Source organism: Pelodiscus sinensis, chromosome 1 (genome assembly GCF_049634645.1).
Source record: "Pelodiscus sinensis isolate JC-2024 chromosome 1, ASM4963464v1, whole genome shotgun sequence".
NCBI classification, from domain to species: Eukaryota; Metazoa; Chordata; order Testudines; family Trionychidae; genus Pelodiscus; species Pelodiscus sinensis.
Genome location: NC_134711.1, coordinates 130,207,328 through 130,233,855, shown reverse-complemented (window position 1 = coordinate 130,233,855; position 26,528 = coordinate 130,207,328). Strand labels below are relative to the sequence as shown.

At 42.8% G+C, this 26,528-nt stretch overlaps 1 protein-coding gene across 12 annotated transcripts in view; it reads right to left on the bottom strand.

The window, feature by feature from the left end:
• The window catches only part of CCDC91 (coiled-coil domain containing 91), a 519,220-nt gene that overhangs the window by 295,488 nt on the left and 197,204 nt on the right, over positions 1–26,528 (bottom strand). For all 12 annotated transcript variants that reach the window (XM_075901356.1, XM_075901340.1, XM_075901312.1 and 9 more), the window contains 2 exons: positions 3,000–3,092; positions 2,763–2,831 (listed from right to left, as the gene is read on the bottom strand). In XM_075901356.1, coding sequence (XP_075757471.1) covers positions 2,763–2,831; positions 3,000–3,092 — 162 coding nt within the window. The remainder of the gene's footprint in view (positions 1–2,762; positions 2,832–2,999; positions 3,093–26,528) is intronic.

The window sequence follows — 26,528 nt, the reverse complement described above, 5'->3', positions numbered from 1 at the left end:
ACAGTTCTCTGAAAACATCCATTCAATGTGCAGCAGCAGTCAAAAAGCAAACAATGTTAGGAATCATTAAAAAAGGGATATGGAATGAAACAGAGAATATTTTATAAATCTATATATAAATCCATGGTATGCCCACATCTTGAATACTGAGTACAAATGTGGTCACCTCATTTAAAAAAAAAAGAAGAAGATATTTTGGCATTGGACATGGTTCAAAACAAGGGCAACAAAAATGATTAGGGGCTTGGAATAGGCCCCATATGAAGAGAGATTAAAAGAGACTAAGGAGGGATACGATAGAGGTCTATAAAATCATGACTGGTGTGGAAAAAATGAATAACGAAAAGTTATTTACTTGTTCCCATAACATAAGAAGTAGGGGGTCACTAAATGAAATTAACAGGCAGCAGGTTTAAAACAAAGAAAGTTTTTCTTCATGCAGCATGCAGACAACCTATGGAAATCCTTGCCAAAGGATGTTGTGAATGCCAGAAATTAAACGGATTTAAAAAAAAACAAACTAGACAAATTCATGCAGGTTAGATCCATCAATGGCCATTAGGCAGAATGGGTAGGAATGGTGTCCCTAGCCTCTTTGTCAAGGCTGGAAATGGATGACAGAAGAGGGATCATTTGATGATTACCTGTTCTGTTCAATCCCTCTAAGGCATCTGGCATTGGCCACTGTTAGATACTAGGCTAAATGGGACTTTTGGTTTGAACCAGTAAGTCCATTCTTATGTTCCAAGAATTAACTTAAGTATGAAGGCAAAGAAGTAGTCTAATTGCTGGATAAAGGCACAGCTGTTTATGAGAGTTTTACTAACCTCCCAGACCCAAACATTAAGTCTCATAGCACTAAGATTCAAGAAGAGTTGAAAACTAGCCACAGATATACCACTATCAACCATTACACAAATTATCTTGAGATACAGTGTTACAGGTTTTCCCAGAGTCTTACATGATAAGTAGGGCCCTGTTAAATTCACGGCCATGAAAAATGCATCACAAACCATGAAATTTGGTCAACTCTGAAATCTGGTGGTTTGAGTGCTTTCACCCTATACTACACATATTTCATGGGGAAGAACAGCATTTCTCAAATTGGGGGTCCTGACTCAAAAGAGAACTGCAAGGGGGCCACAAGATTTGGGGGGGAGGGTCAGAATATTTTTACTTTTACGTCTACACTTCATTCAGCGCTGGGCACCTCGAGAGAAGTAACTGTAGGTGAGGGGCATAACTATAAAGGTAACAGCTCAGAAGTAAGGATGGCAATACCATACCATACCAAATCATAATTGCTTCTGTGCTACTTCCTTCAGAATAGGGTGGCCAAAGACTGGAAGCTGCTGTTTGAGAACTCAACTCTACAGGCAGCAGCCTAGAAGTAAGAGTGGGAATACCATACAATGTCATTCTTACCTCAATGCCTAACCTGGCAGCATCTCTGCCATTAGAAGTGGGCTCCTGGCCACTGGCCACCGCTTTTCAGCTTTGAAGTCAGTGCCACTGCCAGTGTAGAACTAAGGGTAGCAATACCATAAGTCCTCTATAATAATCTTGCAATGATCCCCACCCTTCCCTGAATTCTTTTTTGGGTTAGGACCCTTCCAAATATAACACTATGAAATTCCAGATTTCAATAGCTAAAATCATGAAATTTATAATTTTTTAAATCCTAGGACTATGAAATTGATCAAAATAGACTGTGAATTTGCTAGTGTCTTAATGATAGACAATTATTTTGTCCATATGTCACTTTTGTGCTGGATTATACAAGATTTGATATGCAAATATACTCTACAAATGATCACCTAATTATCTAATAATTTTAATTTGTTCAAGGCATTCATTAATGAAAAGCACTAAAACAAAGGTGAAATGTACTTTTTTTTACTAAAAACAATATACAGTGGATCATACAGGATAGTTTACATTGATTAATTGCATGCAATATTCAGTTAATAACTTTACAATTTTCTACTAGGGATATACAATTTTCTACTAGGGATATATGATACATATTAGGGATATATGATACATATTAGACAATTAACTCATATTTAATTGTTTTCTAGTAACGACCAATGTTCCCTCTAACCTTTTCCATCCATGTGCAGATTTTTCCATCCATGTGTGGAATAATGTTATGTGGACCAATGCATGTGTGAATGTGCACCACAAATAGAAACAGAAAACCCACTGTGGGAACTCTGCTAATCAACTGGGTGCCATATGAATTTCTCCTGAATGGGCACACAAGCACACAGCTTACAGGAAACACTGGAAATGACCTTTCTGTTGTAAAATATTAAATAAAACAAACTGTTAAGTGTCTTCACAAATTCAGTAACAACTCTGGTACCTGTTCTTGCACTTAAAAACAAAACAAAAACACACCACCACTGCTGTCAGCTGGAGACTATGAAAACAGATTGTTTTATTTAGATACCTCAAATAACTACCCCGTAATGTCCCAAAGACTCAATATTATGAAAGAGGTAAGTTAATAGTGGAACTACTATAATTAATGGAATAATACAAAATGTAATTTCTATCAGCAGTTAGCAGATTTCAATGATAGCCTCTAAATCTTCTAGAAGGCCTCATGATTTATGACCCTTTTTAAACACAGTAGAAATCATGGACCTAGACATACTGAATCTAGTCTTAGAATCAGAGCCCAATTCCTAAATATGACACTACTGAATGGAACACATGGTATTTATATTGTATATCTACTATTTAACTGGAATTACCTTAGCAGCTGCTGCCAAAGCCTCTTCACTTTTATTCCGCTCTTCCTCCAAACACTTTTCCAGTGCTTCCTGAAAATAATAAGCAAAATAAAGTTGCAACGTAGATTATGATGTATGGGTAGAATTTGGTTCAAAGACTGAAAATATTCTGAGCCTAATCCTACTCCAAGTAAATGGCAAAGGTCCTACTGACTTCTCTGGTATAGGATCAAGCACTTGTTGTACTCAAAGCTTTACCTTATGTTTTTGTGATTGCTGCATCAAAGCTTCTTCTACTTTTTGTGCAAAAACTTCCTTCTCTGTATCCAGCATGTCAAGAAGTCTCTGATGCTATAAAAGAAGATGATAATATTATTAAATTCTAGCCTCACTGCAACACAAGGAAAAGAGTTGGTGAAACACTGTTAACAAAATATGTATTTTCCTTACATGATGACTGGAAAAACTACCGGTTGAACTTCTAAAATCCATGACTTTCTGGTCTCACAACATCCATGGTGCCCCCAGACCATGGATACTGCTAGACCAGACAGCACCAGTGGGCCCAGTTCAGGAGCATAGGGTAGGCCGGGCTAGCAGTGGGGAGCACAGCTTCAACAGGGTGGATGGCAGCAGCTCCAATGTAGTGGGGAACACAGCCCCTGCTGGGGCAGGCACAGCAGGGAGGCAGAAGGACTGGTGAGTGCAGCCCTGGCCCCAGGCAAAAGCACAACCCCAACAGGGCTGAAAGGAGTGGGGCTGGTGGCGTGGAGCACAACTAGGGCTGGCCCCCAGGAACAGGAACAGCAGCCAGCAGGGAGCCTTGACATCCCCTGCTCTGGCAAACTCCATGGTTTGGGACTGTTCAGATCCCAAGGATACCAGACCAGGGAGGTCCCACCTGTAGAACTGGTTACATTACATACAGATTAGTCCCGTAATATCAACAACAATGAAGAGCACTGTAAAATGAGACATATCTAGAAATTAATTATTTTCTATTATTTTTCCTCAATGTTATGTACACAAAATAAAATAAAATGTATATTAATTAGCTGGGCTATGCCACCCAAATAATAATTATTCTTACAAAATCATGGTACAATAAATAGCATTCATTTAAATACAACTGTGGATTTTAACATAAGGTGTGCTTCTAATAACTATAATTTGAATATAAATCTATATGAAAGAGAGCAACTCTAAATATTTGTATCTATACAAACCATTTGGACACTAACGTTTTAAGGTTAGAAGATGAGAACAAAAGTTGCTTTCTTTCAATTTTCTTGTAATTTAAAACATTTTTAGGGAGACAGCAAATGCTGACAGTAAGTGACCAAGTAGTCTATGTCTGCTTATATAATCTATCATCGCTGTTTCTAATTAAAATCCTTTTATCTATGTTTTTCAAGAAATCAAGAAAAGCACGCGAAAGATGTGGTTTGTCTTTAAAAAAAATCTGAGCTTGATGGAAACCTAAGTTATTAATGGAAAGTATTGATGCCATGTGTTTATGTCAAGACAATTGGACAGCAAATCAGGGAACATGCTGTTTAAGTGAAGATTATAGTAACCTGAAATCATATGTATAGTACCAGTAAAAATAATATTTCATAAGATCAAAAACCAATACATGAAAATAAATGTATAATCTTATACTATTAAAATACATACATACATACATACTGTGGCAAGTTGGGGCTAAGTCCCCTGTGTTCTGCTCTTTTTGGCAGGGTCTTTGTACGAGCCTCAGAGGCTCACAGTGTCCCTACTACTGCCAAGTAGGCAAGGGTACCCTGCTCCGAGAGTTCTTTTCATCATTGGTCAGTCCAGGATTTGAGGGCCAGTGGTTCTGCTTGCCAATACCCGACCAGCCAAGAGAAAAGTTGGGGGGAACCCAGTCTCACCCACTTGCTCCGGGTTCCAGACCAGGGCCCCATGGGGCAGCCCTGAGTAAGCTTATGAGGCTAGACTCCTGCCCCACTGGAATGCAGGCCCCTCCTTGGGCCACTTCCCCAACCACTCCCCAGGTACCTCCTCCCTGGTGTCCAGGAACACCCCTAGTTAACTGGTTGTCCTCCTGCGTTCATCTCCTTCCTTCTCTCTAGCTTACCTGAGGGAGAGGCTTTTTATAGTGTACCCATCAGCCTTAACTGGCAACAGGTGTCCTAACTAGCTTTCTTCTCAGGCTAATGCCAGATGGGCTTCAGGTGTGGTATTTGCTATACCTCAGTCTCTGGCAGCCTATTCAGGGAACATAAAACCACATATCCAGCTCCCCGTATATCTGCCTTCCACAAGGCTTTTGAAGCCTCTTGCTCTCAGGCTACCATAATACATACCCTATAAAGTCCTTAACTTGCAAACACATAAGCACACTTAACTTTCAGCAGGAATAGTGCTTTTGACTACAATATTCTAAAATATATTATTATACAGCATTAAATCTACTATACTTCGAGTTTTTCTAATACCAGCATAAAATCTACTGTCAAACTGCAATGGCAAATAGTCTCTTTTGAAGAGAACACGAACATTTAGACTGCTTTAGAACACAAAATAAAATCCAATTTTTGCAGCAGAATTAGTCAAGAAGGCATTTGTTTGTGAACTTAATACAGTCCTTTCTGAGTGAAGGACAAGGTAGATAAAATCAATGATTATTTAAAAAAAAACCAAATAAATAGATTTTTAAATTTAAATTGGATTTTTTTATTCTTTTTTATTTATACTAAATTTCACTCGTTTAAAAAATAAGCCCAATTAAATCTTATCATAAACATGCTAGACCTACACTTTCAGTCTTATAAAAATAAATTATTGACTCTAGTCTTTCTAGCTTAACTACCAGTTTGGTTCTTCAAGGTTCTGAACTTTTAATTTCTTGGCAGACTAAAATCACATATATGAAGAGAAACAAGTTGCATAGGATTGTTTTTGTTCTGAACATAAGAACGGCCATACTGGGTGAGACCAAAAGTCCAACTAGACAAGTATCCTGTCTGCCTGCAGTGGCAATGCCAGATGCCTCAAAGGGAGGGAATCGTAGAAGTAAATGCATGGTTGAGCAGGTGGTGTTGGAAAGAGGGCTTTGGTTTCTTCGAACATTGGATTCTGTTCTGAGCACAATGATTGTTCAGAAGAGATGGGATCCAACCAAGAGAGTCTGGCAGTATTTAAAGAAGCCTTATTAAAGGCATAGGAAGAAACCATCCTGATGCACAGTAAGAAAAACAAATATGGTAGGCGACCAGATTGGCTTACAGGGAAATCCTTAGTGACTTCAAGACAAAAAAGAAGCTTATAAGTAGAAGAAACTTGGACAGATGACTAGGCAGGAGTATAAATATATTGCTCAAGAATGAAGAGGAAGAATGCTCAGGAAGGCAAAAGCATAAGTGGAAATGAAGCTAGCATGGGATATGAAGGGTAACAAGAAAGGTTACTACAGGCATGTTAGCAATAAGAGGGTGATCAGAGAAGGTGTGAGATCCTTGTTGGATGAGGGTGGTAACCTAGTGACATGATGTGGGAAAAGCTGAAGTACTCAATGCTTTCTTTGCCTCTGTCTTCACAGGCGAGGTTAGCTCCCAGACTACTGCACTAGTCTAGTCAGTACGGGAAGAAGGTGGACAGCTCTTGGTGGAGAAAGAACAAGGTTAAAAACTATTAAGAAAAGCTACACATACACAAATCCTTGGGTTCAGATTTAATGCAACCGAGGATACAGAGGGAGTTGGCAAAAGTCACTGCAGAACCTTTGGCCCTTATCTTTGAAAACTTGTGGAGATTGAGAGAGATCCCGGATGACAGGAAAAAGGCAAATGTAGTGCCCATCTTTAAAAAGGGGGAAAAGGACAATCCAGAGAACTATAGACCAGTCAGCCTTACCTCAATCCCTGGAAAAATCATGAAGTGGAACCTCAAGAAATCCATTTTGAAGCACTTGGAAGAGGGGAAAGTGATCACGAATAGCCAACAAGGATTCATGAAGGGCAAGTCATGCCTGACCAATCTGATTAGCTTCTATGATGAGGCAGCTGGCTCTGTGGATATGGGAAAGTCAGTGGATGTGATATACCTTGACTTTAGTAAAACTGTTATAACAGTCTCCCACAATACTCTTGCCGGCAAGTTAAGGGAATATGGATTGGATAAATGCACAGTAAGATGGATAGAAATCTGGCTAGACTGTCGATCCCAATGGATAGTGATCAATGGCTTGATGTCAGGTTGGTGATCAGTTTCTAGCGGAGTGCCCCAAGGATTTATTCTAAGACCAGTTTTTAATAATGACCTGGATGAGGGGATGGATTGCACCCTCAGCAAGTTTGCAAATTACACTAAGTTAGGGGGAGAGGTAAATACGCTGGAGGGCAGGGATAGGGTTCAGAGTGACCTGAACAGATTAGAGGATTGGGCCAAAAGAAATCTGATGAGTCCTACACTTGGGACGGAAGAATCCCAAGCATTGTTATAGGATGGTAGACTGACACTCAGAGTAAGTGTGCTGCTGGACCCATCTTTATACCCATAGGGGCCCGTATCCTCTTTCTTATCTAAGATGCCAAATTGTACTGGTCTGTCTTTGTGACGCCAGTTTTTATAAGCAAGTTTCCACTTAATTTACACTTGCAAGAGAGATAACTAAATTGTGAGTACTGGACATTTTTTTACTGGGCGAGAGATTCCTCCCCCCGTGGACGGCTGTGTGTTCGTATCAATATGGGTTTCAGTCAAGGGCACGCCTCTGCAGCCTCTTGGTCAGCAATTGGCGTATCTCTGTTTACAGCCATTCAGGGTCACAGCAGCCTGCATATCCGGGCCTTCTGTTCAAGGCTTTTACTGCTCTGTGTGCCCTGTATGCTTCAGACAAGCAAAGATGGATGTTACAGGGGGGTTCCTGTCTGGCTACAGCTGTCCACATGACACACACACACCTGAATTGGAATGAACATGAGTAATGCATCTCCAAAAACAACAGTTAGAAAAGATTAGTAACCATTTTGTATTTACTCTCTCCCTGCCTGGGTCCCTCATGGTTGATATTGTAAACCACAAAGAAAAGCAGGGACAGCCAGAAAAGGTCCTATATAATAAAGAGGCTAAGAAACTGGATCTGTTTGGTCGTAAGGTTTACTCAATGGAGGTGCCATGTTCACATATTGATTCAACAGGCTGCTGAGCTGGAGTGAGTACAACTCCTGGAACATATTATCTACATTACAGTTCTTCCGACTGAGTCTCAACAAGAGTTTGCTGCGGTCCTGGAAGAAGGCAGAATGGTAGCTCGTAACTCCCTCCAGGTGGCACTGGACTAAGCTGATTTGGTGATAAGAACCATAGCCACAGCTATTGTTATGTGACACAGTGACTAGATTCAGGTATTTTGACTCCCCTCAGAAGTCCAGAACACAATTCAAGATCTCTCATTGAATTGTGTGGAAACTCTCTCGGAAAAGACAGCCACCAAACTACATGGTCTGACAGATTCCTAGGCTACTTTTGAGTCACTCTGTATTCTTACGCCATTGCCTGAAAGGAAACCCTTTAAGCTGCAGCCCCATTTGCTTCTTCCCTGGTTCCCCTAAGCAGGACTATACTCAGAGAAGAAACAAAAACAGTGAGCAATGGTGGCCCTTTCAATCCTCTTCAGACCCAGGCCAGACTAATTTGAAACAGCCTTCAGTCTATAAGTTGGACTTTTGACGGTGTATGCAAGGGCAGAGCACCAGCCCAAATCCTGGATTTTTGCTCCCTGCCTCCCCCCGTCTCTCCATTTGGGAACTTTCTATGCCACTTCTACCATGACTGTGCTCAGATCATCACAAATAGCTAGGTCCTGAGCACATTTGATGTGGACGATTCTGTCAAATTTTCTGTCAATCTTGCTCCCTAGCAGAGTGTTCTAAGATAGTCAAACCTACATTCTTGTTATTATTCGCACCTCTGGTCCCCAATCTATCTGTATCAGTGGATACTGAGGATCCTCATCCCCATGGCATGGAGGTACTTGGCTCCATTTGTGTGGTGAGCCTGACTGTCCTGGATTTCCTGAGTCCAGAGGTAGTGCCTGTGAGCCTCGTCTCCACGCTGAACATGTTCAAGGTTAGGTGGGACTTTATCAAGATTACCCAGTCTTCTTGAGACAGGCCTACACCCAACAACTTTCACAGGAAAAGCTGATCATGTTGGGTCCCCCTTACTCCTGCTCTAGTACCCCCACAATCGGCATACTGGCACACTTGAAGTCCTGGCACCTTTGGTGTGACTTGCAGTGTCCATCTGTAGCCCTGTAGGGCTCAGGGAGGGGCTCCTCCCCCTCAGGGTCAGTAGGTGGCCACTTCGCCCCACTACAACAGGCGTGGTCTTTCCAGGGAATTAGTGCTGGGGCAGCCCACAGTCTCAAATAGCTGTGGGCAGGAAAATGAACCCAAGCCTTTGCTCAGGGTGGGCGGCAGGCACATAGTTCAGAAGCCAAGCCCCTTGCTCAGGGCAGGGCAGCAGGCAAATAAGCAGTTCAGAGCCCGGCCTTGGTTTAGGGTCGGGGGACAGGCAAATAGTTCAGAGAGGAGCACCCAGCTGGATCCCCTTACTCAGGTGGGGGTCCGGTAGATGCAGGATGCTGCTCTGGAACAGCCGAAGGGGAAACTGCCACCCAAGAGTGGCATGGCGGGGGGATGCAGGACTACCCACTCCACTGCATCCCAGCCCAGGGCCCTGGTAGCAGCAGGGCAGTCTGCTGCTGGGTCAGCAGGGATCCGCATCACAACAAGCTGACCTGTCTCTGGCCCAGCCAAACACTGGTCAGCTATCCCTGAGCTCTTTCCACACTCCCCTTCACGCTGTACCTGGGTCCAGTGCAAGTCCTCTGGACTCCTTCGCTTGGGAACTTCTGGCCTGGTAAGCAGTCCTTCCCAGTAGTCACTCAGTTTGGGGCCCTGTGGCCCAGGCCAGTCCTCAGCTTCCCCAGGTCCAACTCCTCCTTTGGGGGCACAGGGGAGGATGCTGGCTCCTTCAGTTGCTGGGGCTTCACTGGCCTTTCTCGCAGGCCTTTTATATTCCTGACCCTTCTTTCTGGTTTCTGGTCAGGTGCTGCCTACCTTTGGGACCAGTGGGCAGTCACTCCGCCCCACTAAAGAGTCTGACTTGTGGCACTGCACTCGCAGCCAGTTCTCTGAGCCATTCCCACTTGAAAGCTTCTGGTTGAGCTAGTCCTGTTCTGGTTTGCTACTCTCTCCACATTCCAACTGCTCCCACAGAGATTAGCATCAAGGGACGTCATAGCAGCAGAGGCACCAGCACACGTCAAGCTCCAGTTTTCTCAGCATTGACGGCACTGCCCTTAATCTCAGCGTCACTCTTCAGAGCATGTCTCATTGGACTGGAACCATGGCCCAGAGAATCTACGGCCCCAGAGATGGTCATCCTTGCCCTGACACCACACTTTGGATTATATGGCATTGCCTCAGCACCTGCCTTTGCCACAACATCCTCAACACAAGTGTCCTGCTTGCACACTTCTTGCCATTCCTGCTCTTTTCGCTGGTCCTGCTCTAGACAGCAGTCTCGTTCTTGGTATTCTTCCTGGTCTTGGTGCAGATCATGGTTTTGATCTGAGCACCGATCCCTCTGGGTTCCCAATGCAATTTCTACATTGGTGTCAGTCCCATGGAAGGTCCCAATTCCAGCACATCATACTTCGTTGTCATCAAGACACAGTGTCAAGGGGCCCTATACTGATTACCAGCTTGGCACCCTGTTGACTTTCTCGATCTGGATTGCTGGTATCAATCCAGAAAGTCTCGGTGGTATCAGACTGATCTATGCCTATGGGACCTCTTGGCAGACCAGATAAACTCAAGGCTGCATAGCCTCAAAGACTTGCATAATACTGTGAAGTCCTTGGGCATGCATACAACAGTTACACAGTGCTTTTAAATCCCAGCCTTTGCAGAGGCCTTTGTCATTTCATCCAAGGACTGATTTCTCATGTAGACATCCTCTGTATTACCTCCAAAAGCTGTCTAGCCCATGATCTGGTAATAACCAGGAACAGTCCAAGCCCTCCTTGGGATTCAAGCAAGCCTTTTGAAGGTGTGCCTGAGAATGGAGTACTGATACTAATGGAGCCTTTTCTTGACAGACTAAACCATTTCCACTGTGCCAGATCTCAAATCACCTCAGACAGTTGGGTCCTCCAGATTGTGGAGAGCAACTACTGTAACCCATTCTTCTCCCTCCTGTCCTGTCACCCTCCCCTCTTCCTCCTGTCCCTCCTTCAGGACCCCTTTCATGAGCAACTGCTTCTCCAGGAGGTACGAATGCTCCTGAGCTTTGGGTCAGTGAAGGAGGTCCTTCAGGGTTTCAGGGGCAGGGGTTTGTACCTCCACTACTTCCTCACCCCTACGGTGAAATGTGATCTCTAACACATCCTGGATGTAAGGGAGCTCAGCAAATTCATTGCCACCTGCCAGTTTCTCTGAGCTCCATCATGCCCCTTACTGGATCCAGGGGATTTGATGGATGCCTATATCTATCTTTTGATCAAGCTTTCACAGAGACTCTACCTTCATCTTCTAGTGGGCGATAACCATTTCCAGTTTACTGCCTTCCCCTTTGGGCTATCTACAGTGCCCCAGGTATTTACCAAGTGCCTGGTCATGGTGGTAGCCTTCCAATGGCAATACTAAATCCTTATCTTCCCCTACTTGAACACCTGGCTTTTGAGGGGCTGTTCATATCATTAGGTGGGGCTGCATGTCATCTTTACCTAGAATACCCTGCAACAACTCAGCATGTTACTCATACCTCAGGAAGCCAACCATTATGCCCACACAAAGGATCAAATTCATCAGGGCAGTACTTGACACCACCGCGGCACGGGCCTTTCTTCCAGAGCATCACTTCTCAATGATGACCCAGATGTCCCTCCATACCAACGTCTAGGAACTCATGGAAATTCGCCTTGCATGTCTGGCCTTTCTCCCTCATATTCAGGGGAGATATATGGTAGTCATGTCCGACAATATGACTGCGAAGTATGACATCAACAAACAAGCCAGCGCATGGACTTTTCCACTCTGCCAAGAAACCCTTGGGACTTGTGTGTTGCCCACTTTATTCACCTGGAGGTGTTATACCTGCCATGGGCCCAGAACCATCTGGCGGATCACTTCAGCTTCTGGTTCTTCTCTCCTGAGTGGTTCATCTGGCTGGAGATCCTGCACACCATTTTCCAAAGGTAGACCTCTTTGCTACCCAGGACAGCTGGAAGTGCCCACGCTTCTGCTCACTGAGGAAACTTGGCCCAGGGTAGGTGATAGACGCATTTCTGAGCCCATGGCACACTGGCCTGTTGTATTTCTTTCCTCCATTTCCATTGGTTCACAAGGTGCTCCTCAAGATCCGCAGAGTCAGGATAGATAGCATCCCACTAGCCCCGGCTTGGGCTCATCAACATTGGTAGGCCACACTCCTGGAGCTGTCAATACAGCCATCAGTTCTGCTTCCTTTGCTTTTAGACCTCATCATGCAGAATCATGAAAATCTGCACCACCTGGACATGTGCTCCCTCCACCTCATAGCATGGGAGCTTAATGACTGAATCCAGCCAAATAGGCCTGCTAGGAATGGGTCCAACATGTGCTTCTTAGTACCAGGAAGCCTTCTATCAAGCTTGCATATTTGGCCAAATGGAAACACATCTTGGCTATGTCTAGACTGCAAGCCTCTTTCGAAAGATACTTTCGAAAGAGCCTCTTTCGAAAGAGAGCATCTAGACTGCACGCGGAACTTTCGAAAGAGTGAGCCGCTTTTTCGAAAGAAAGCACCCAGTGAGTCTGGATGCTCTCTTTCGAAGAAGCCCTATTTACATTCAAGAACGCCTTCTTTCGAAAGAAGCACTTTCGAAAGAAGGCGTTCTTCCTCGTGAAATGAGGTTTACCGCCGTCGAAAGAAAAGCCGCGTTCTTTCGATTTAATTTCGAAAGAACACGGCTGCAGTCTAGACGCAGGTGAAGTTTTTTCGGAAAAAGGCTACTTTTCCCGAAAAAACCCCCGAGTCTGGACACAGCCCTTGTGTTGATGTCTGCAACATGACTTGGACCCCTTTTCTACCTCTATTCTGCAGGTGCTCAAATACCTACATTCCTTAGAGCAGCATGGACTAGTGACTTTCAAAGTATGCATTAATTCAATTACCTGTATGAGATCTGGAATTTATTTTTCAAACAACTACTCCAGGATTACAACCATGTAAGATAGCTAACAAAAAATAAGAATAAATCTCTATTGCACAGGCAACTCACAAGATGCTGATGCTTGAAGTGATCTCTGAAAACTAAAAACTTTTTCCCCAAAAGACAGTGCACAATTAATTCCTAGAGTGTTCAGTGTGTTACTAACCCAAATTGCTACTGATTGGCTACTACCGTAACAGGTGGTTTAAAAATACCTTCACAGATTTACCAAATTCCACCAATTCTAGTCAGATGTAGCTTGCAAAGAAAGAAAATATTAGCAGCCAGCCTAAATTAAGCCTTGTAAATAAAGAATGCTAAATTGCTTTTTGCTTTCTGGAAGGATTTAAATCTTTAAATCTGTGTACATTTCCATTGCTAAATTGAATTGTACTAAAATTCAATCTTTGATTATAACAACTGTCAGTCAGTAACTGAGTTTCAAAACAGGTTTGGATCATTCTGTATTTATCCTATTCTGCTGATTTTCTCAAAAGCATATGGCATTGGCCACTACTGGAAGACAAGTTACTGGGTCAGATGGACATTGGTCTGACCCAGATGTCCATTCTTACATTTCATTGCCTTTTGGAAAATGTAACAATATTGGGATCATTTTGTACAGTAACTTGTCTATACACTGGAAATAAGCATATTACTTTTCTGTATGTACTTGGCATTTTTTCAATATGCAGATTATCGAATCACACAATTATAGAGCTGGAAGAGACCTCAAGAGGCCATCAAGTCCAGCCCCCTGCCAAAGGCAGGACCAATCCCAACTAAATCTACCCACCAGGGTTTTGACAAGCTGAGACTTAAACACCTCTAGGGATGGAGATTCCACAACCTCCCTAGGTAACCCATCCCAGTGCTTCACCACCCTCCTAGGGAAATAGTTTTTCCTAATATCCAACCTAGACCTCTACCACTGTAACTTGAGACCATTGCTCCTTCTTCTGCCATCTATCATGCTGATAGATTTCAATGAGACCTCATACAATATATTATCAATAGAAGACTTTTTTAAAAATCTCAAAATATGAGAAATATATCATAACTTGGCTGAGTTGTGGTGGTGGTGGAGGGACTATCAGGCAGTCCAGAGCTTTACAAAGGAGTGAATCAGCGACCAGGCAGCTTGTGAACAGGTGATTGCAAACAGAGAGTTTAGAGAGGGAGTTCTCCAGGTAAGGGAGAAGTGACTACAGGACTCTTGAGGGAAGTGGCTGTCTGTAGTGTATGTTGTGTTTGGGGCTTTCTTGCTGTGTGCTGAGTTTGTGTTTGTGAGTGTGGTGTGTGTGGTTTTTTTTTCCCTTTTCCCTTTCCCTGCCCCCGCCCCCCACACGGAGTGTCTGCTGTGACTGGCAGCTGGAAACTGTTGGCTTCTACTTAAAGTTTGAAATCCAGAAGCCTCTGCTGATTGGCCGAGTCTTGGTGGGGGAGGGACTATCAGGCAATCCAGGGCTTTCTAAAGGAGTGAGTCAGTGACCAGGCACCTTGAGAACAAGTGATTGCAAACAGGGAATTTAGAAGGGGAGAGGGAAGGAGACGAGGTACTCTTGCCTTTCCTTTAAACCCTTTTTTAGGACAGCAGGTATGGATAGTGATAGTTCTGCTGTTACCTGCACAGAATGTGCCATGTTTGTCTTCCTTCCAGAAGAAAGAAGAGATTTCATCTGCACTAAGTGCAAGCTGGTCGCCATTTTGGAGGAAAAAATTAGAGGACTGGAGGCCCAAGTGTCAACCCTCAGATCGATCAGAGAGGATGAAGACTTCCTCAGTAGAAGGCAGCATTTAATCCTGCAAGCAAGGAAGGCGGAAGAGCCAGAGACGGCAGTACAGAACGAGGAAGAGAACTGGCAGCATGTAACTTCTAGACGGAAAAAAAGGCCAGCACAGGAATTCCCCCATTGCTACAGAGGTAAGTAATTACTTTCAGGCTCTCTCCACAGGCTCTGCAATAGTGAATGCTTTGGAAGGGACCTCACAAGGAAGAAATCAGAAGGGAACCACTTCTACTGGAAGGCATAGAATGCATAGTTCCAGGGATGAGGGATCCACGAACACCACCCCAAAAAGAAGAAGGTGGGTGGTGGTGGTCAGGGACTCCCTCCTAAGAGGGACTGAGCCATCCATCTGCCTTCTGGACCTGGAATCTCGAGAGGTGTGCTACTTACCGGGAGCTCAAACTCAGGATGTGACCGAGAGACTTAAAAAACTGATCAAACCTTTGGATCGCTACCCCTTTCTGCTTCTCTATGTGGGAACTAACAATACGGCCAAGAATGAACTTGAGCAGGTTACTGCAGATTACGTAGAGTTGGGAAGAAGGATCAAAGAATTCGGAGCGCAAGTGATGTTCATGTCCATCCTCCCTTTGAAGGGAAAGGACTGGGTGGGATTGTCAAATTAAGGAAGTAAATGCGTGGTTGCGCAAGTGGTGTCGGAAAGAGGGCATTGGTTTCTTTGACCATGGGACTATATTCCGGGCACAAGGATTGTTAGGAAGAGATGGAATCCACCTAACAAAGAGAGGAAGGAGCATCTCCGCAGGCAGGATTGGAAAGCTAGTGAGGAGGGCTTTAAACTAGTTTTGTTGGGGGACGGTGACCAAAACCCTGAGGGGAGTGGGAAAGTCTCAACGCGTAGCAAGAGAGGCAAATATGATAGGAGACCAGATTGGCTTACTGGGGAAATCCTTGGTGAAATTAAACACGAAAATGGAGTTTACAAAAAGTGGAAACTTGCAGATAACTAGGGAGAAGTATAAATGTATAGCTCAAGAATGCAAGGGAGTTATCAGGAAGGCGAAAGCGCAACTGGAATACCTTGACTTCAGCAAGGCTTTTGATACGGTCTCTCACAATATTCTTGCCAGCAAGTTAAGGGAATGTGGATTGAATAGAAAACTGGCTGGAAGGTCAGGCCCAGTGGGTAGCGATCAATGGCTCCATGTCAGGATGGCAGTCGATTTCTAGCAGAGTGCCCAGTTCAGTTCTGGAACTGGTTTTGTTCAACATCTTTATTAATGACCTGGATGAGGGGATGTATTGCACCCTCAGCAAAGTTTGTGGATGACACTAAGCTAGGGGGAGAGGTAGATACATTGGAGGGCAGGGATAGGGTTCAGAGTGAGTTAGACAAATTGGAGCATTGGGCCATAAGAAATCTGATGAGATTCAACAAGGACAAGTGTAGAGTCCTGCACTTGGGACAGAAGAATCCCAAGCATTGTTACAGGCTGGGGACCGACTGTCTAAGTAGCAGTTCTGCAGAAAAGGACCTGGGGATTAGAGTGGATGAGAAGCTGGATATGAGTCAACTGTGTGCCCTTGTAGCCAAGAAGGCTAATGGCATATTAGGTTGCATTAAGAGGAGCACTGCCAGGAGATCCAGAGATGTGATTATTCCTCTTTGTTCGGCTCTGGTGAGGCCACATCTGGAGTATTGTGTCCAGTTCCGGGCCCCCTACTATAGAAAGGATGTGGACGCATTAGAGAGGGTCCAGCAGAGGGCTAACAAAATGATTAGGGGTCTGGCGCATATGACCTACGAGGAGAGGCTGAGGGAGTTGGGTCTATTTAATCTGCAGAAGAGAAGAGTGAGGGGGGATTTGATAGCAGCCTTCAACTTCCTTAAGGGAGGTTCCAAACAGGCTGGAAAAAGGCTGTTCACAGTAGTGATGGATGGCAGAACAAGGAACAATGGTCTCAAGTTGCGGTGGGAGAGGTCCAGATTGGATATTAGGAAAAACTATTTCACTAGAAGGGTGGTGAAGCACTGGAATGGGTTACCTAGGGAAGTAGTGGAGTCTCCATCCCTAGAGGTGTTTAAGTCTCAGCTTGACAAAGCCCTGGCTGGGTTGATTTAAATGGGATTGGTCCTGCCTTTGGTAGGGGACTGGACTTGATGACCTCCTGAGGTCTCTTCCAGCTCTATGATTCTATGATGCTATGAACTTTGTGAAGGCCACAAGTCTCTTGTGAATAAATTAGCATGTCCTTTCTTATTGTAATGTAAATGTTTATACATGTAGAATAATCCTTCCAAAAAAAGGTTACCTTTGTATTTGAACTTCCAGAAGTTCATAGATCATCACAAATATTGCAACAGCTGTCCACACACTGTCCCAGGAAAGCACTACTCTTGTATTAGAGCTAGAGAAATACCTTTCAGAACAGTTTATTTGCCTTCAATGTTTACATTCACCCAGTTAGTTTTCTTTTGCAGGGTAGAAAGAATTTTCAGGTATTAAATTACTTAAATTATTTGAAGAGAAAAAAGTAATTGGGAAAGAGTTGTGTAAAAAATAAAAATACTGCACATTCTCTTTCTCTGAAATAGATCTTGAGGCCAAATGCTTACATTTCATAATGAGGGAGTGTATAATAAAGAGGATCAATATAATAGATTTAATGGAATTAAGTAGGAAGATTACTAAACAATACCTATTCTTCAAGAATCACTTTAGTGTGTTCACTTTAGTAGAACATATTACCTCTGGTGTCAAACTGTGGAACTGCTGTGAAACCTGTGTCAACTGAGACGCTGAAGAAAGCTGTCATGAGAAGATGATGTTGTTACTCTACTCTGTAAAAGGTAATGCATCCCTCAATCATCTTGGTTCTTTCTTTCCAAAGCACAACAGTTATAGAACTCAAAGATATATGGATGGTATTTGGGTAGCGTGAATACACAGAAGTAGTACTTAAAGAACAGTTACTGGTAAGTAAACACTTAGGAGATTCAACTAAATATGGAGTGCAGCACTGCTATTCCAAAATGAGGATCAAAATGCAACACTAAATCCGTGTAGTAGTGATTATTGAATGGATGCATCTAAATCCAAGTTACGGCTTTGCAAATCTCCATTAGGGGCTTAGGCATGTTAGGGTACATCTACACTACAACGTTAATTCGAACTAACTTAGTTCGAATTAGTTAATTCAAACTAAGCTAATTCGAACTAACGGATCCAGACTAAAAAACTAGTTCGAATTAGCGTTTTACTAATTCAAACTAGCATGTCCACATTAAGTGGACCCTGAACCGGGCTTAAGGATGTCCGGAAGCAGTGCCGGCAGGGCATCAGAGGAGGACTTACAGCGAGGAGATGCTATCTCAGGCTAGCCGAGGGCTGTGCTTAAAGGGTCCCGACCCCCACCCCGGACAGACAGTTCTCAGGGGTGTCCCGCTTGCAAAGCAGTCCTGGCTTGGAGTGCCCGGAGTGCCCACACTGGGCACATCACACCACTCGGCCATCAGCCCGGCTGCACTTGCTGCAGGCTGCCATCTGGGGAGAGGGGGCAATTGGGGGGGTGGAGGAGAGCTTCCACCCCCAGAAGCCCGCAGAGCCATCCCAGTCCTCCCCATCGGGGGCTCGTACCCCATTCCTCCCTCACCTCCTTCCACTTACCCTTTCCTAGCCCCCCTTCCTGATGTACAAAATAAAGGACAATTGTGTTCAAAAATGGAATCTGTCTTTATTGAACAAAACTGGGGGAGACTGGGAAAAGGAGGTGGGAGAGGGGAAGAGAGAGGGTGGGAGAGGGGAGGGCAACTAAAATGATCAGGGGTTGGGAACAGGTCCCATATGAAGAGAGGCTAAAGAGACTGGGACTTTTCAGCTTAGAAAAGAGGAGACTGAGGGGGGACAGGATAGAGGTCTCTAAAAGCAGGAGTTCGGTGGAGGGGGTGCATACAGAAAAGTTCTTCATTAGTTCCCATAAAGAAGGACTAGAGGACACCAAAGGAAAGAAATGGATAGCAGGCTTCAAACTAGTAACAGAAAGTTCTTCTTCACAAAGCAAAGAGTCAACCTGTGGAACTCCTTGCTACAGGAGGCTGTGAAGGCTAGAACTAGAACAGAGTTTAAAGGGAAGTGAGATCAAGTCATAGAGGTTGGGTCCATGGAGTGCTATTAGCCAGGGGGTAGGAGTGGTGTCCCTGCCCAAGGTTTGTGGAAGGCTGGAGAGGGATGGCACGAGACTAATGGCTTGATCACTGTCTTCGGTCCATCCCCTCCAGGGTTCCTAGGGTTGGCCGCTGTCGGCAGACAGGCTACTGGGCTAGATGGACCTTTGGTCTGACCCAGGACGGCCATTGTAAGCTCAGGGCTCAGGGTCGGGGGTCTCAGTGGACCACCTTGATTTTCATGCACACCTGCTCCTGGGTGGCCAGGCTGGCAGCTCTCCTGCCCTGGGACAAATTGGCTAAGCAGCAGTTCTGCAAAAAGGACCTGTGGCGATTATAGTGGACAAAAACTAGATGAGTCAACAGTGTGTCACCAGTGCAAAGAAGGCTAAGGAAATTTTGGAATTTCAGTTTAGATTTTGAGAGTTCTGTCAATGAGATGCAAACTAGCTATCAGGAATTCTCCGAGTGCTCCAAAATTCAGTTCTTACAAAATGTTACATTTGATGGCTCTAAGTGGTGATTGTTAACTAGGCAACAATATTTTTGCAAACAAACTTTTTGAAATGGGGAAAGTTGAAATATGTGGGAGGAAAACATTTTTGTTCGTTTGTGAATGCATTTAACATAAGTTACAATGATTTTCCCCCCTCTCACAAAGTTCTTCGGATAACAGTTCCAAATGAAAAATATTTGATGTAGATTCAAATATAAATACAGCAATCCCGTGGTTATTCTAGATTCCTGTAAAAAAGGGTTTTTTTCCTCGACTGTCTCTCAGTATATATTGTAAACTAGTTTAATCACAATCACAACCAGTCAATTTTTTTATATTAAATGTGTCTGAAGAATGGTTACAATTTATTCTTGTGTATGCAAATATATATCCTTAGAAGGTCTGCAAAAGTATATGATATAAATAATTTACATGATGAATTAAGTAATTCAGATGTTTTCTTACAGTTATTGTACTTCTAGAATACTCTATAAAAATACTAATAATCAGGTCGAATCTGTTACAAAAAAGGACATTGAACATATTCTTATTAATCCTAAAATGCAAGTTACAAATCAGAAACTGAATAAACTGTCCTGGGATGACTGAAATGCTCTGTAAATATGGACAACTTCTATCTTGCCTCAGTGTAGGCCAGGGGTTGGCTGCATAAGGTTTTGACCTGAGGGCATAACTTTTTGGCCATGAATGCTCACAAAACTGGGAGATGAGGGCTCCAGCAGGGGTGGGGCCAGGGACGAGAAGTTTGAGAACCAAAAGCGTGCTCTGGGCTGGGACCAAGGAGTTTGAAGGGCAAGAGGAGGATCATTTATAGGCAGGTGTGTTAGCCCAAGCTGGATGAGCAAGCATCTCACAGAGGTGATTAAGAAAAAGCAGAAAGCATATAAGGAGTGGAAAATGGGAGGGGATCAGTAAAGAAAGCTACCTTATTGAGGTTAGAGCATGTAGGGACAAAGTGAGAAAGGCTAAAAAGTCAGGTAGAGTTGGACCTTGCAAAGGGAATTAAAACCAAAAGTAAAAGGTTTTATAGCCATATAAATAGGAAAAAAACAAAAAAAGAAGAAGTAGGACCGCTAATTACTAAAGATGGAGTGGAGGTTAAGGATAATCTAGGAATGGCCCAATATTTGAACAAATACTTTGCTTCAGTCTTTAATGAGGCTAATGAAGAGCTTAGGGATAATGGTAACTTAACAAATGGGACTAAAGATATGGAGGTAGATATTACTATATCCGAGGTAAAAGCCAAACTTGAACAGCTTAATGGGAGTAAATCGGGGGGCCCAGATAATCTTCATCCAAGAATATTAAAGGAACTGGCACATGAACTTGCAAGTCCATTAGCAAAAATTTTTAATAAATCTCTAAACTCAGGGGTTATACCATTTGACTGGAGAATTGCTAATATAGTTCCAATTTTTAAGAAAGGGGAAAAAAGTGACCCGGGTAACTATAGGCCTGTTAGTTTGACATCTGTAGAATGTAAGATCCTGGAAAAATTTTTGAAGGAGAAAGTAGTTAGAGACTTGAGGCTAATGGCAATTGGGACAAATTACAACATGGTTTTACAAAAGGTAGATCGTGACAAACCAACCTGATCTCCTTTTTTGAGAAAGTAACAGATTTTTTAGATAAAGGAAATGCAGTGGATCTAATCTACCTCGACTTTAGTAAGGCATTTGATACAGTACCACATGGGGAATTATTGGTTAAATTGGAAATGATAGGGATTAATATGAAAGTTGAGAGGTGGATAAGCAACTGGTTAAAGGGGAGACTACAGCAGGTCATATTGAAAGGTGAACTGTCAGGTTGGAGGAAGGTTACTAGCGGAGTTCCTCAGGGATCAGTTTTGGGACCAATTTTATTTCATCTTTTTATTGCTGATCTTGGCACCAAAAGTGGAAGTGTCCTAATAAAATTTGCAGATGACACAAAGTTGGGAGCTATTGCCAATTCAGAAAAGGATCGGGATATCATACAGGAAGATCTGGATGATCTTGTAAATTGGAGTGATAGCAGTAGGATGAAATTTAATAGTGAGAAGTGTAAGATTATGCATTTAGGGATTAATAACAAGAATTTTAGTTATAAGCTGGGGACACATCAGTTGGAAGTAACGGGGGAGGAGAAGGACCTGGGAGTCCTGGTTGATTATAGAATGACTATGAGCCGCCATTGTGACATGGCCGTGAAAAAGGCTAATACGACCTTGGGATGTATTAGGCGAGGTATTTCCAGTAGGGATAAGGAGGTATTAGTGCCATTATACAAGGCATTGGTGGGACCCCAGTTGGAATACTGTGTGCAGTTCTGGTCTCCCATGTTTAAGAAGGATGAATTCAAACTGTAACAGGTACAAAGAAGGGCCACTAGGATGATCAGAGGAATGGAAAACCTGTCTTATGAAAGGAGACTCAAGGAGCTTGGCTTGTTTACCTTAACCAAAAGAAGGCTGAGGGGGGACATGATTGCATTTTTAAAATATATTAGAGGGATAAATACCAGGAAGGGAGAGGAATTATTTAAGCTTAATACCAATGTGGACACAAGAACAAATGGATATAAGCTGGCTAGTAGAAAGTTTACACTTGAGATTAGACGAAGGTTTCTAACCATTAGAGGAGTGAGGTTCTGGAACGGCCTTCCAAGGGAAGTAGTGGGGGCAAAAAATCTATCTTGCTTCAAGATTAAACTAGATGGGTTTATGAAGGGGATGGTTTGATGCGATAACATGATCTTGGTAACTAACTGACCATTCATTATCAGTGGGAAATAGGTCAACGGAGGGATGACAGGAATTACTAGAGAAGTTTTTGGGTGTCTGGCTGATGAGTCTTGCCCACATGCTCAGGGTTTAGCTGATCGCCATATTTGGGGTCGGGAAGGAATTTTCCTCCAGGGTAGATTGGCAGAGGCCCTGGAGGTTTTTCGCCTTCCTCTGTAGCATGGGGTACAGATCACAGCTAGAGGATCTTGGGGTCTTCAAAGTATTTGAAGGCTTCAATATCTGAGATATAGGTGAGAGGATTATTCTGGGAGGGGTGGGTGAGATTCTGTGGCCTGCACTGTGCAAGGGGTTAGACTAGATGATCATAATGGTCCCTTCTGACCTTAAAGTCTATGAGTCTATCATGGCTGGGGTTGGAATAGGGAGGGGCCTCAGGGGTGCAGGCTTTAGGATGTGCTTACTCCTCAAGTAGCTCCCTGAAGCAGTTATATGACCCCTCCTATTCAAAGGTACAGCAAGGTGACTCTGTACACTGCCCCTGCCAATGAGAGCTGCAACAATGGTGCTTCGGCAGGGCCTGTACACAGAATCCTCTGGCTGCCCCTACGCATAGGGGCCAAACGAGGGAGGGACATGCTGCTGCTTCTGAGAGATATGAAGTACCATAGCATGTGCATAGCGTAGGGCAAGCCCCAGACCACAGTCCCCAGCAGGAGCTTGAGGGTTGGATTAATATGGATGATGAGCCAGATGTGGCCCACGGGCTGTAGTTTGCCCACCACAGGTGTTGTCTTACTGTAAAGGGGAGGGGCAGGAAGCACCTTTTCTCTCCTCCTTCAACATATTCATGAATGAATCTAACAATTTGTCTATAAGTGCAGAACACCCGAGGAAAAATCTAACATTTGAAATTAATATGCACATATGGAATAATTTTTTTATTCTGTGACAATGGAATGCTTTAAAAGGAATTTAGAATTGTATGGGTAATATTCTAGGCAATGTCATTTTATTTTATGTTTTAAATTTTATTTGCACGTTAAGAAAGGCACTGGTTTTCAAATTCATTACTACTGTATGTGGAATGATCAAATTCATTACTACTGTATGTGGAATGTAGTTGGTAAATTACATAATATTTGGGAAAATCTTAGTAAAATGGCTTATTACAGTTGGAAAAGGTTTTTATTACTTACTATCTTTACTGCAAATCTCACTTTTTTTAATCTATCCCCCAACATTGATTTTAAAAGGCAAAATATTCAAATGGAAAAGGCTATGGACAATAATTATAGGTTCCCCTTCACCAACACCTAACAGAAGAATATTTATCAAATTGTCTAGAGGTACTCCTTTTATTTACTATTTCTCCATCTGCAGAAAAGGAAAACAGGAGTAGAAACACCATTAACTCAAAGTTTTAAAATAAAACGGTGGCAGGGATCTTGGCCTGGTACACTCTCTCTCTCTCTCATCTTCACCTCTACAGCAACAAAGCTAAGTTTATGTTTCAATTATTCTCATCTTGCAACGGAAGATGGGAAAGTTCCCTTTTGGGAGGAAATGCTGAGATGCTAATAGTTTATTGACTGGTTTTCTTTTTAAAAATGTGATGTGATGTGAATCTATTGAGTTATAAAACCCATTTTTAATTGTTTTTCATGCATCACCTTTTCCATGTTGTATAGAAAAATAAACAGGACATCTTTTCCATGGCATCCTATTTGTAAAATACACATCATTATTAGGTGGTTGTTTCCAGAAGTCAAAGAATGTAAAACTACAAATGTCTTAGGACCTCCCAATACCACTTGCAAACTACCAAATATGAAGCAACCAATGGATACCTGATTAGAACATCCTTCTATGGTCTCTAGTGTTGACATCCATAGTTTAATGAATTTTGTATTTTTTTTTCTTTTTAAAAGGTCTGTCAGGGTCCCTCTATTTTCTCAGGGTTAACTTTGGTTAATCTTACTGGTTAGCTTTGCAGAGTGTGGTGTTCCATCTCAGGCTGAAATACCAGTATCAGCAACTTATTTTTTTCACACAAATGACCGTTTTGTAATTTGCTTTGCTACATGCAAACAGCTCTCCACATTATCTGATATATTTTAAAACCAATTCAATCATCTAGCCCATCTCTCAGCTATATAATGTTATGTAAATTAATCTGTTTCCCAACTGTTTCAGCTGGCATCCACCAGAAGGATGAAACAGCTATATGAATCTGTAACCTCTATATTAGCACTTGTTTATTAGCACTTCAATTATAAAGTTAGAATGACTCTAGATTATTAGTTGTGTTCCTTGGTGCACTTTTAATCAAGCACTTAAATTTGTGGCTATTCAGGATTAAATTTTCGTTGTGTTTGCCTTAAAGATATAATTTCAGTTTAGCTTCTCAATACAACTTAAATGTTTTACAGCTTTTGATAGAACACAAACACCTTTGATAACTCTGATGTTCCTTGGTTAAATACATTCAATAAATTAACATTTCTTATTTTAAATAAATCTATTTTGTGACTATAGTGCCCCACAAACTTTCTGGTAATAAAACTCTTGTAGTTCAAGGGACGTGGGTGTCAATATATTATAAATACCTTTGTAGGCGATACAGTTTTTCATACTAATTCTTTTCCTTATATAAATGGAATTGCCAATAAAAAATTATTCTTTATCCATTAATACAGAGGTCTGTAGCAATTAGTTTGAATAACTCAGTCTGAGAATCATCATCTATAAAGCATACAAATTATCCATCCTCTACCAGGTTTTCAGAATTCTAATTCAGATATGCATAACTAATGTCTGTTCATGAAATTAATATGACATAGTTTTAACACTGTAAAACAGTGACAACTGGAGAGTTATGTTGCATGTGGGGAGACATAACTAACTTCCATCCATAAGAATTAGTAATACATATTTTAACACTACAAAATACTGTAAATTAGAGGACCGTGTTGTATGTGGAGATGTACCAGCCAGGAATTGGACTAACACCAACTAATTTCACATAAAGCACCAAACACCTGTTAAGTGGCAAAAATACTCATTTATATCACTGACCTGCATTGGATCTGAACCAAGGATTAGGTAGGGTGTGACATCATAGTCTGTGACTCATTCTGTTTCCCAAGGTTCATACTCCTCATACTTAGTTATAATGAAAGTGTAGAACAAAGTGAAAAACCTCAATACCAACAGCAGATAGACAAGTTACTCACTTTGTGAAGTGACTATTGTTCTTTGAGATGTGTGTCCCTGTGGGTGCTCTACAGCTGGTGTCAGGTTAGTCCTGGCACCACAGACTGAAGGCTTTGATAGCAGTGACTGAGCGGGCTGCACATGCGCAAGCAGAGAGCAGCGTTCCCGCCTTTGAAGTAGCACATGCAGCCTGCTTCTCCTCAGTTTCTTCTATGACTCCCTCATGAGCTGCTATTATTGCCCGAAGAAGTGGGGACGAGGGTGGGTAATGGAGCACCCACAGGGGGACACATCTCGAAGATCAATTGTTACTACATGAGATGAGTAACTTCTCTTTCTTCTTCAAGTGATGTCCCTGTGGGTGCTCCATAGTTGGTGACCGTGTAGCAGTGCCCATTGAGATGGACAGTGGGCTTCAATCAATTGCTACAGATTGTGGAGAGAACTGCGCTGGCTACTGCTCTATCTGTTGTGGAGCATGACTGAACACAATGCTTTATGAAGGTGTGATTAGATGACCATGTCGCTGCTCTGTGTATTTTCTAGAGGGAGACTCCCTTTAAGAAAGCAACTGATGTTGCTATAGCTGTGGTAGAGAGGGTCTTTGGATTCAATGGTAATTCCCTTTTCTGGAGCGAGTAGCATGCAATAACGCACGATGTTATAAGCCTTGATAAGTGATGGAAATACAGTGGTTTTCCTTTGGACCTCTCGGCCAGGGAAACCATCAGTCTCTGGGATGATCGAAAGGACTGAGTCCTTCTGACATCCAGAGTGTGTAGTATGGCTTCTTCTCTGGAATGATGTGGTTTTGGGTGGAAAGTGGGAAGGATTATTGGTTCATTGATATGGAATTCTGAATTTACTTTGGGTAAGGACGGGTATGGATGCAGGATGACCTTGTGCTTGTGAAAGGTCATGTATGGAGGTGAGGACGTGAGAGCTGTAACTTTGCTGACCCACCTTACAGAAGTGATCACCAGAAGGAACAACATTTTCATGATAAGAAAGGTAAGTGGTACGGTTGGCATTGGTTCGAAGGGTGATCTTCTGAGTGAGTGTAGGACCAATTCTAAGTCCCACGTGGGGGTATGGGTTTTTGAGGTGGGTTAAGGTTCTGTAGGCCCTTACAGAAACTTTTTGAGATGGGGTGAGCAAATATGGAAA